Source organism: Dendrobates tinctorius, unplaced genomic scaffold (genome assembly GCF_039654945.1).
Source record: "Dendrobates tinctorius isolate UK_male_01 unplaced genomic scaffold, ASM3965494v1 ptg000028l, whole genome shotgun sequence".
NCBI classification, from domain to species: domain Eukaryota; kingdom Metazoa; phylum Chordata; class Amphibia; order Anura; family Dendrobatidae; genus Dendrobates; species Dendrobates tinctorius.
In genome coordinates, this window is record NW_027361696.1 from 65,123,939 (window position 1) to 65,136,418 (window position 12,480).

General features: G+C 42.3%; 1 protein-coding gene across 2 annotated transcripts in view; it reads left to right on the top strand.

Moving 5' to 3' along the window:
- The window catches only part of LOC141085477 (tetraspanin-4-like), a 116,853-nt gene that overhangs the window by 65,035 nt on the left and 39,338 nt on the right, over positions 1-12,480 (top strand). The window contains exon 2 of one of the 2 annotated variants that reach the window (XM_073570868.1): positions 8,684-8,763. In XM_073570868.1, coding sequence (XP_073426969.1) covers positions 8,695-8,763 — 69 coding nt within the window. In that variant the 5' untranslated portion in view covers positions 8,684-8,694. Of the gene's footprint in view, positions 1-5,093; positions 8,764-12,480 lie in introns of those variants that run through there. The other variant, XM_073570867.1, reaches the window with a different exon arrangement.

The window sequence follows — 12,480 nt, forward strand, 5'->3', positions numbered from 1 at the left end:
GAAAGCCTGTGAGTCCTTCTTCCAGCACTTACTCATAGAGAAAGCCTGTGAGTCCTGCTTCCTGTACCAGCTCTTAGAGAAAGTCTGTGAATCCTGCTTCTTCTACCCGCTCATAGATAAAGCCTATGAGTCCTACTTCCCCTGCCCTCTTAGGAAAAGCCTGTGAGTTCTGCTTCCTGCACCCACTCATAGAGAGCCTGTCCTTCTTCCCCTGCCCTCTTAGAAAGAGCCTGTGAGTCTTTCCCCTGCCCTCTTAGAGCCTGTGAGACCTTCTTCCCCTACCCTCTTAGAGAGATCCTGTGAGTCCTTCTTCCTCTGTCCTCTTAGAGAAAGCCTGTGAGTCCTGCTTCCTGCACCCACTCTCAGAGCCTGTGAATCCTTCTTCCCCTGCCCTCTTAGAGACAGCCTGTGATTCCTTCTTCCCCTGCCCTCTTAGAGAAAGCCTGTGAATCCTGCTTTCCATGCCCTCTTAGAGAGCCTGTGAGTCCTGCTTCCTCCACCCACTCATAGAGAATGCCTGTGAATCCCTTTCCCGCCCACTAATAAAGAATGCCTTTCAGTCCTGCTTCTCCTAGCCAGTCATAGAGAAAACCTGTGAGTCCTTCTTTCTGCACACTAATAGAGAAAGCCTGTGAGTCCTTCTTCCCGCACACTAATAGAGAAAGCCTGTAAGTTCTGCTTCCACTGCTCTCTTAGAGGAAGCCTGTGAGTCCTGCTTCCCCTGCCCTCTTAGAGAAAGCCTGTGAGTCCTGCTTCCTGCACCCACTCATAGAGAGCCTGTGAGTCCTTCTTCCCCTGACCTCTTAAAGAGAGCCTGTGAGTCCTTCCCCTGCCCTCTTAGAAAGAGCCTGTGAGTACTTCTTCCCCTCCCCTCATAGAGAAAGCCTGTGAGTCCTGCTTCCTGCACCCACTCATAGAGCCTGTGAATCCTTCTTTCCATGCCCTCTTAGAGAGAGCCTGTGAGACCTGAATCCTCCGCCCACACTCATAGAGAAAGCCTGTGAATCCCTTTCCCGCACACTAATAGAGAAAGCCTGTGAGTCCTGCTTCCCACACCCACTCATACAGAAAGCCTGTGAATCCTTCTTCTCCTACCCACTTATAGAGAAAGCCTGTAAGTCCTTCTTCCTTGCACACTGATAGAGAAAACTTTTGTGTCCTGGTTCTCCTGCCCTCTAATAGAGAAAGTCTGTGAGTCCTGCTCCTGGTCCACCCACTGATACAGAAAGCTTGTGAATCCTGTTGCTCCTGCCCCTTTATAAAGACTGTTAGTCCTATTTCCACCTCTACTCATAGAGAAAGTGTGTGAACTTTTTCCCCAAAATTCTTTATTAGAAAAAGCCTGTGAGTTCTGCTTTTCTTCTTGAGCTCACTCATAGATAAAGCCTGTGAGTTTTGCTTTCTTTGCCTGCTTATATTGAAAGAATGTTATTTTTGCTCACTGTGCAAAATAGGGACCCTATTAGAGGAAGCCTTTGAGTCCATCTTTCTTTGTCCCTATAACAGAGAAAACCTGTGAGTCCTGCTGCTTCTGCTCACTCACAGAGAAAGCATGTGACCCAGTGATGTGTTGTTTGTAACAAGGTGGCATGGGGGCGGGGGTAGTTATGGGCGAGTTACTTAAAGACACAGTCCACAGAGTCCACTGAGCAAACAGTCAGTGAGCACCCCTGACCCCCTTGTACATAAATAGACAGGACTGACACAGCTCCTTCCCACGGGTTACCTTTTCTTTCCAGCCACTGTAGTCTGGCAATCAAAATCCAGGGTCACCGCTGTGATCCAACAGAGAACTTTATTTTATTCTTTGCATTAGTAAAGAAGTAGGAACAGGTAGTAGAAAAGAAGACACAACACTGGCTTCCTGCTCTTTCCCTGACACTATCCACGGCCGTACCCACAACGGCCACGGTAGCTGAGATCAGGCAATCAGTCCACTCGCTGGAATCTGGACGCTTATAGTCCCTTCAGCTGGGGTCCATATGAAGTCCTGGGGCCCATGTTGTGGTACTTTAGTCCTTAGTCCGGGGCAGCAGATTTCCTCCCTCTTGGGTCTGGCAATGCTCCGTTATGTCCTTTGGCCCAGGGCAGCAGATCCTCTCCTTTCTAGGAGTCTGGCAATGCCCCAGCTGCAGCCACACGTCTACTCAGGGTGAATGTGCCCGGGCTTCTGACTCCAGCAGCAGCTTCCGGCCACCTTTTCTGAGCTGGCCCAGCCCATATCACTAACGCCTTGCTTTCCCTAATTCTACAACAGTGACACATAGGAACATGGCAAAACAGGGCAAACACAGCACAGCATATTAAAACTACATGACATATGCAGTGCAATACATATATAAAACATCAGGGTAATACACAGTAGTACATAGTAGGATAACATATAAAACGTGTAAACAGGGCCATATGGGGTCCGTGTGGAGAAGGGACAAACGAGGTTCTCCGCCACCTCCTTACATGTTCACAACCGATCCGGCACAAAGAGCTGGCTCCCTTCTGTGAGTGATGGGAGTGGGCACCCCAGTGAGAAACACATGCAGTTTTACAAATGGCTCACTCTCAGGGCTAAATTGATGGTGTTTGGCTGCTAAAGAAAAATTTTTACTGAATCGGACTGTGGTGATTTTGCGGCTCCCCCACTTTTAAGGAAAGTCTGTGAGTACTGTTTTCCATGAGCCTGTGATTCTTGTTTTCCATGAGCCTGTGAGTTCTGTTTTCCATAAGCTTTTGAGTCCTGTTTTCCATGTGCTTGTGAGTCCTGTTTTCCAGGAGCATGTGGGTCCTGTTTTCCATAAGCCTGTGAGTTCTGTTTTCCATGAGCCATCCTTGCAGCATTCTTTTTATAAGAAAATATTAAATCATAGGAAACTAATGCAATTGTCTGACGTGTTTCAAGGAACATGGTAGAGGATTTAGAGACCTTACTGAATATTCGAAGTCTACACTCATATCCAGACCCCAGTAGGACCTCTGCAATGGAAGAAATGTGGATCTAACGAACTTCTTTAATTGAGTTCATCTGCAAACCACAAGATCTGTTTGGCTAACCTGGAGTCTGAAGGTCCACTTCTCAAGAAGGTCAGGAGGTCTCTGGAGGTCACATCATTGATCCTAACCCTAAGACATGGATTACTATGTCTGGAATTTCACATGTCCTACAGATGTGCTGCAGACATCTACATGGTCACGTACATACAGTTAGCTGTGGCATGTAGCAATGTATCACAACGTCCTGCTACTCATTCCAACCCATTAATATCTCATTCGTCCAATGAAAACAGAACTTTGCTGACAATTCAGGGAATGTTGGTCAGAATACGGGCGAATAAATATTTAGATGGAGACAAGCACGTCACCCGCAGGTGGGATATGTCCAAGTGGCTGGTTCTCATTCCCTGGATAATATCTCTGTCAGTAATAGGAGTTTATATTGGCATTTATAACGTGGCAATGGAGAGAAGACTCTGTCAGCCAGTTTGTAAAACTAATACCAGATTATAACAATGAATGTTAATAACGCTATTCGTCTTTTCCCGAGTAAATTAAAATAAACATGTACCATGACGGATTACCCGGTATATCACCACAGAAGGAACGAACACAAAAAACGCAAGGATTTCATATCGTTCTTGGAGTACTTCTTTATACAAGTACGTTTTTGGTTCTTTTTTTTGGCCAACCATTAATGCTCTTGGTCGGGAATAAATTGAATGAGCAGTTTCACCATTTCTCAAAACCGAAGGTGTTGATCCAAATTAGACTAAAGTTGATCAAAATGGACGATTTGTAACATAATGAACATTCTTTTGGGGAAATCTAACAATTGATCATTTATCCATCTTCGTCTGCCGTCTTGCCTTTTTTTGAATAATATATGGTCTGTCGGGCGGTGTCAGTCAACATTTTTGGCCGGTTTGAATGACTTTAGATGTCAATGTGGGTTAATATGCAAAGGGATGCTTCTATGACATGATCATTCACCAGATGATCATTTATTCAACAGTTGTTCAACCATCAACCTAAATCTCACTAAAGTGTTTGGCCCCCTTTAGGTTCTAGAGCAGTTTTCCCCAACTCCGGTCCTCAAGAGCCACCAACAGGTCATGTTTTCAGGATTTCCTTAGTATTGCATAGGTAATTGAATTCTTGCCTGTCCTGTTGATGCAATTATCAACTTGGCAATACTAAAGAAATCCTGAAAACATGACCTGTTGGTGGCTCTTGAGGTCTGGAGTTGGGCAACACTGGTCTAGAGAAACCCAGGAACCCGGGCACCAGATGTCCTCCTTTGATAACTTTATTAGTACAGAAAAAACAACCTTTTGGCCTTGCAGGGCCTTCATCAGGTCATAAAAAAGTGACGTATGCATGTATGGTTTGATGAAGGCCCTGTACAGCCGAAACGTGATTATTCTGTACTAATAAAGTTATCAAAAGAAGACATCTGGTGGCCTGGTTTCTAAATTTCTCTGTATTGCTACAACCTTGTGGAGGGTTACATGGGACTCATCTAGTGCAAGTACACCTTTTGAACTGCCCATCCACCTACTTTATATGCTCCAACTACCCCATACAGTTTTCAATGGGGAGAGACCAAAATTGTTCAATTAAATAAAATATCAGAATATTTAACAGCAAAATAAAAAAAAGAGTCAAAATGGCATAATTGCTGTTTTATGGTAAAAATGGGGAAAAAAAGACTTAAAATACTAATGGTAAAAATGACAGCAAAAAAAACAAGCCTCGATACAACGATATCGAAAAATGAAAAAAGTTATAGCTCTTTGAAAGCCAGTAGGAAAATAGTAAAGCAAAGAGGGTGCCATTGAAGGGCCCACATAAACCCGCAGACGGCCCTAGCATTCTGGAATTGACAAATAATATTTATCAAACAAATATAATGTCATTGATACTATTCAAGAATTCAGGCTGTCAATTTAAAACAATAGGTGGAAGTGGTGGCCATCTATCCCCCGCTAATGAGGTCATTGTAACCCTCCGACATTGCAGCACAAAATGCGTTAGTCAGGAGGAGCGTGATGCATCAAGAGCCTTCATTCCCCTACTTTTGGGATTTACGGGGACAGATGATTATCTACGTAGCGGCCCATATTGCGTCTGTCACCTTCCATCTGTCTGTGATTGTAGGATGGCAGTCCCACAATGAAGCAGCAGCAGAGATCTGACCCTATGGCTGTGCAAGATTTTTTTTTGCTGCTTTTTCCATCAAAAGTCCAAGTTGCTGCATTGCAGTGCAGGGTGACATCCCAGCCCCGCACTCAGCTCTGCTGCTCCACTTTCTTTTGAGTATCTTCTTTTACATGTATATATACATGAGCCTTCCCGGCTGCCTGCGCCTCTTCCCATCTCTCCCAGATATCCGCTCTAACCCACACTCTCTCCTCTCTGAATCTATTCCTCTTCTCTCCCCATATCTACTTTGATGCCTTTCCAATTCCCTCATCCGCTGCTCCCTCCTCTCACATCCATGACCCTCTCTGTGCCTTGACTACCAATATTTCCCCCCTTGTCCTCTTCCCCCCGCTGTCCTCTTACCTCGGTGCCTCGTAAGGATCAACATCACAAGCCGTCGGCACTGGAAGGATTTTTTATTTTATTTTTTTTATCATTTTTTTTCCTCTTTGCCACACTCGATACATTGTTGGTGTGGCACAGATTCCTGCGGATCTTATAATCGGAATTCTCTTTTTTTTCTTTTTCTAATTGTTAATAATGGGATTCATGATCCTACCGATGAGATGCATCTGGAAAGTGCATTTGGACTGTTCAGGGCTCCCTGAAGATTTCAACCGCTGAGAGCTGGAGGGTCTGAAAGCAAACTCCGAGAGAAAAAAGACAATGAAAGTGGTTATTTGCTGAGAATGCAGAACAGACAATGAAAAAGATCCTCTGACGACAAGACAATCTATCCAAGATGCATATTGTTACTGCAACCCTTGCCTGCAATTCTGCTCTGCATCCCGTCTCCTCGTCTTCGCCCTCTGTAGGGTTTCGATCCATTAATATTTTTCTTTGATTGTAACTCTCAATCTTTTTTTCTTTGCATGGTCTTAAAGGACTCTACTGTGACGTCTACCTAGAACTTGCTCAGTTTAGAAGTATCCTACAGCTTCTAGATGTGACTATTTCTTTTACATCTGCAATGTACCAGGCATATCCTTGGTGATACCAATGTGAGGGGCAAAGCTTTAATTTTAGAGGGTCTGCTTGTCCCCCTGGAGCTGACAAAGGACTATTCGGACATCTCTGTGGAGAATGTGAGCTCATACCCCTCTAAGAAGTGATGTTCTTTTGAAAGAACCTACAAGACGACTGCGCTTTAAAAATTGGCACCCCACCTCTTACTCATGAGGACCATCCACATATGGAGGACTTTATCCATCAAGAGCTTCATCATGAATATCTAAACAGTGGAAGCTAAATAAGGAGCTCACTGGGAAAACACGACCTCCTCACCTCTTCCCTATCCATCATGTTTAGCTTGTTGACCTCTCATGTTCTTTGACTTTCTTCACAACTTTAGTTCTGCTTTGGAAATTCCTTCTTGGTTTTGGTTTTGCTTGTTATCACCTTCTTTTATCTCAATTAACCTCTTCATCTTGTTGACCGAGAGCCTCCTCCTACAACTTTGGATGTTTCATTACCATAACATCTTCTCCTTATTAGTTGACGGATAGCTTCCTCCAACCACGAATGGTCATACAGTTTTTAATTTAAAGGCTTTTTTTTTTAGCTTTAGGCATAAAGTTTTGTGCATAGTAATAACCTAGTCTTCTAGTATCATAGTCCTACAAACCTTAAGTCTTTTTGATTAGTTTTCATATCTTCTCTTATTTCCCGAGAGATACATATTTTACAGCTCGTAGAATGGCTTCATAGAAAGATATTTTTGCATATGTATCTTTTTGGATATTAGTGGTCTACGGTCTAGAGTTATGAAAGAGCACCATCATCCAAAATTGTATCCTGCACAAATTTTTTTTTATCACTTTTTATGCTTTCCCTTTGGCTATTGATCTTTTAGGAAAGACATAGTTTATTTTTTGGGGGGTTCCTTCCTGTACACTTGGTTCTGGAGGGCTACATTAGATCTTTTGGGGTTCAGTCCTGTACACTAGGTTCTAGAGGGTTACATTAGATCTTTTGGGGTTCCTTCCTGTACACTATGTTCTGGAGGGTTACATTAGATCTACCTTATAAGAAACTCTGCAAGGGGCAAGAATATCTTTCGATACTTCCTGCCAAGGACATACACGGAGGGGATACCCCACTGAGGACCTCAATGATTCATTGTTAGACATTTCTAAAGGGCAGGTTTATCAGCTTTAATGTAGGGTACAGAGGGGGAATATTAAATGGTCATTTGAAATTCTGTTGAGATTTTTTTTTTGTTCCTTTTCTGGACCTCAGACTTTTAGAATAATTGGTAAGTTCGGAATCAGCTTTATCAGCTTTTAAGTAGATTCTGCTGACATTTTAACTGGAGCTGCTCAGAAATTAAAAGATGCAATAATAGATATCTGCCCTTCTTTGTTTGCTGTTAATGACCATCTGGTTATCTCTTCCTGGCTGTCCATGGATGTGTGTCATTGATCTAAAAGGGTCATGTTGAATGTGGATGTCTCTGCTTCCACTTTGACTTATCAGGAAACGAGATATCAGCAGTAAAATAGAAAGTTATTAGGAGCTAAACTCTATGATCTATTTTTTTAGGTAGTGAAGCTTTGTCTCCCCCCGGAAGGCTTCATCAAAGGTCCAGCCTTGGATGGAAGAGCATAACCTCTTCCCCTATGATGAAACCTGCGAAACCTTCATTGTATTTCTTAGCATTGCTTAACTATTGCTCAAAGTATTTTTGTACTTTTTGACTTCCCTTTGTATCTAATACTTGTGAGAGATAACATGAAAGGAGGCCCAGGGGTATGTGGAAACCGAAAACTCTAATTAGTGTGGGCTGTCAACCATCAAGCAGGGGGTGTACTACAAACTAGTGTAGGAGATCAAAGGCGGTAATGATTAGAATTTGATCATATTTAATACAGCAATGTTCTTTCTCCTCTTTCGGTGGTAGCCTAAATATATTCACTTTTCCAATATGTATAATTCATGGCTCTCTTCCCTTAAAGCGTAAGCTTCCTGGTGCAGACAGAACTCGACGATGTGGAGTGCTGACTCCTTTCCGGCTGACTACTTTCCGGCGTTCTCTGTACATTACTTTCTGGATTTTTTTTTCAAAATTTTTTTTTTTTTGGAAAAAAATCATGTTTAGGAGCGATAACATTCTTATAGGAGCTCCTGGTCTGGGTATATAGAAGAAAAAAAGATGGAAATAAGTGTTTCTATCTAATTACAAGGAAAAGCTCAGCTATTGTGGACTGTGCAGTGGACTGAAACTTAAGAGACTTTTCTACAGTAGGATTTTAGCCTAAAGCAGAGACAATGCAAACGTCCAGTAGCGATGACCCCAGTTACAGTCAGAGCTCTCCACCCCGGGGTCGGAGAGCTCGATGGAAAGGAGTCTACAGGGGACGATGGGGGGTTGCAGACAGCTGTTCCTTCAGCGGGGTACAGTCTAATCCAGAAGAACAAACATCGGGGGAGACCAAAAAGGAGAATAGAGTTATTGTCCTGTATCTGGATCTCTCATTTCTTTTGCTTCTAGAACTTAAGAAAATGAGTATGACGCGTGGGTGCCTACTCTGCATCAAAATCACTATGTTCATCTTCAACCTCATCTTCTGGGTGAGTAAATATTCAGAATTATTATACTACTAATATATTTCTGAAATATAAGCTATTAAACTGTGCCTGTTTTTTCCATATAGAACCTGTAGAGCAACATAATTTTACTGTTCTTGTCCCCACGTTAAAACTACTTTTGTTGCACCTACCAGTCTACAATGTGCAGGAACTGTCTTGATTCTCATGCTCTGCAACTTGCCATACACTCTTTTTGAGTAACCACATCCTTTTATATGAGCATTCTACCAGCACTATTAGTGCTGGAACATTTTGTTTCCTCCATGACCTGCCAATAAGAATTGCACATGGCTTTGTGAAATGGATTACCCGCAACAAACTGAAAACCTGTCCTGACACACAGAAGAGCAGGAGCAAAGAGCCAAAAAAGCAATCCAACTTCCTGTACAGACACAAAGACCCGCTTCCACTTCCTGTACAAAGACTATCCCCCACTTCCTGTCCAGAGACAAAGACACACCCCTACTTTCTGTCCAGAGACAAAGACACACCCCTACTTTCTGTCCAGAGACAAAGACACACCCCTACTTTCTGTCCAGAGACAAAGACACGCCCCTACTTTCTGTCCAGAGACAAACACCCACCATCACCTCCTGTACAGAAACTAAGACTTGCCCCACTTCTCATAAAGAGATAAAGACACGCTCCCTCTTCCTGTACAGAGACAAAGACTTTCCCCCACTTCCTGTACAGAGACAGAGACCTTCCCCACTTCCTGTACAGAGACAGTGACTTACCCCCATTTCCTGTACAGAGACAGAGACTTTCCCCCACTTCCTGAACAGTGAGAAAGACCTGTCCTACTTCCTGTCTATAGACAAATACCTGCTCACACTTCCTGAACAGAAACAAAGACTCTCCCCCACTTCCTATACAGAGATAGACACGCCCCCACTTCTCGCAATGAAAGACCCATCCCCACTTCCTGTAAAAAGAAAAAGACCCGCCTCCACTTCCTGTACAAAGAAAAAGACCCGCTTCTACTTCCTGTAAAAGAAAAAGACCCACCTCCAGTTTCTGTACATAGAAAAAGACCCACCCCCACTTTCTGTACAAATAAAAAGACCCACCCCCACTTCCTGTTAAAGAAAAAAGACCTGCCCCCACTTCCTGTAAAAGAAAAAGACCCTCTACCACTTTCTGTACAAAGAAAAAACTCACCCCCACTTCCTGTAAAAGAAAAAGACCTGCCCCCACTTCCTGTGCAAAGAAAAATACACACCCCCACTTCCTGTGCAAAAAAAAAAAGACCCATCCCCGACTTCCTGTGCAGAGATTAAATGAACGATGATGTAGATTACATGGAAATTTATATGTACCCTAAAATAATGCATACAAAAAAATACAAAAAAAGCAAAGCATCAAAAAGAAGAAGTGGCCACGCATGCGAGACTCTTTCCATTCATTTCTATGGGAATTCCAAAAATGGACACACAGGATGCTTAGTTTTTCTTTGGAACTCCCATAGAAGTAAATACATAGTGGAGCATGTGCAGCCACACTCCATTCCCAGTGGCCATGAGATGGAGCATCGTTCTCAAGAACATTCTGTGTCTCAGAGGTAAGAGGGTCATCTATGGGGCGTCTATGGCTTTTTCTATGGGTACATTCTAAGTATCAATGATGGAAGGTCTGATGAACCCCATAGAACTCTATAGGGTCCCCACAAAATTCAGGACACAAATCCCTCTCTAGTCAAGTCGAGTGAAATGTCTTGAGATTTGTATTAAAATAATTTGTCAGCAGATTTCCTTCTCCAGAAAGTTATAAATTTCACAGAAAACCTTAAATTCAACGTAACCAAGGAAACAAAAGAAATTGGTTAATTATAATCTTCCAATCGGCCCACGATTGCGTGCAATTACTGAGTGGTCGGCATGTTCAAACTCGAATGGTCCCGCTGCTTTCTGATCTTTTCACGCACAACCTCTCAATTAACATACGGGGTACGTAATCGCGGTGTGGTGGGCGGCTCTAATTATATCATGCCGGGAAACATTGAAAAAAAGTGTTCATTTAAGAAAAAAATGAAGGAAAATACTGATTCCTAGGAAATCAGCGCCACTTCGATAAAATAAGAACTGCTCCTCTGCCACCATGTACAGGACTGCATCACCATAAAATTGCCTATTGTTTACATCTGTTTTTTATTAAATGTATTTTACAACATTTTTAATGATTTTTTTATATTCCGATATACAGTATATTAAAATAAAAGAATAAAAAAAAGTGCAAGTTTCACACCGGCAACTAGGCCTTATATTAGACTCCTAGTTCCTGTTTTTCACATGGACACTATTATCAATAGACTGATTTAGAATCATTGGAGGAGGTGAGCTGTGCCATCACTTATTGTGAGTGGTGGATCCTGTGCTAACTACTGTATATAGAGGTGTTATCAGTTATTGTACAGGAGGAGGAGGAGGTAAGATGTGACATTACTTATTGTGAGTGGTGAATCCTGTGCTAACTACTGTATATAGAGGTATTATCAGTTATTGTACAGGAGGAGGAGGAGGTAAGATGTGACATCACTTATTGTGAGTGGTGGATCCTGTGCTAATTACTGTATATAGAGGTATTATCAGTTATTGTACAGGAGGAGGAGGAGGTGAGCTGTGCCATCACTTATTGTGAGTGGTGGATCCTGTGCTAACTATTGTATATAGAGGTATTATCAGTTATTGTACAGGAGGAGGAGGTGAGATGTGACATCACTTATTGTGAGTGGTGGATCCTGTGCTATCTAATGTATACAGAGGTGTTATCCATCATTATACATGAAGGGGAGAAGGTGAGCTTTGACATCACCTATTATGAATGATGGATGCTGTGTTGTCTACTGTATATAGAGGTGTTATCAGTTTATCAGTCATTGTGCAGAAGAAGGAAGAGGTGAGCTGTGACCACTTATGAATGGTGAATTATGTGTTATCTACTGTATATGGGGGTATCAGTCATTGTACAGGAGAAGGAGGTGAGCTGTGACATCACCTATTGTGAATGGTTTATCCTGGGTTATCAACTGAATATAGAGGTGTTATCAGTCATTGACCAGGAGAGGGAGGTGAGCTGTGACATCATGTATTGTGAATGGTGGATCCTGTGTTATCTACTGTATATAGAGGTGTTATCAGTCACTGTACAGGAGGAAGAGGTGAATTGTGACATCACCTATTATGAATGGTGGATTTTGTGTTATCTACTGCATATAGAGGTCATATCTGGCATTGTACAGGAGGAGGAAGAGGTGAGCTGTGACATCTGTTGTGAATGGTGGCTCCTGTGTTATCTACTATATACTGTATAGAGGTATTATCAGTCATTGTGCAGTAGGAAGAAGAGGTGAGCTGTGACATCACTTATTATGAATGATGGATTTTGTGTTATCTACTGTATATAGAGGTGTTATCAGTCTTTGTTCAGGAGGAGGAGGTGTGCTGTTACATCAGCTATTGTGAATAATAGATTCTGTGTCATTTACTGAATAAAAGCATGTTACCTTTCATTGTAATGCTGTCTGGGATGATAATGAAACTGCCAAAAACTCTTCTGTACAGAAACCTATATATAGAAGTCTAATATTAGGCCAAATGACCAATGTGAAAATTGCAAGATTTCTGCTTGCTATTTTTTTTAAATACAAACTGATATGGGAAATAAAAAAAACATGATCAAAATGTAAAAAAAAATCATGAC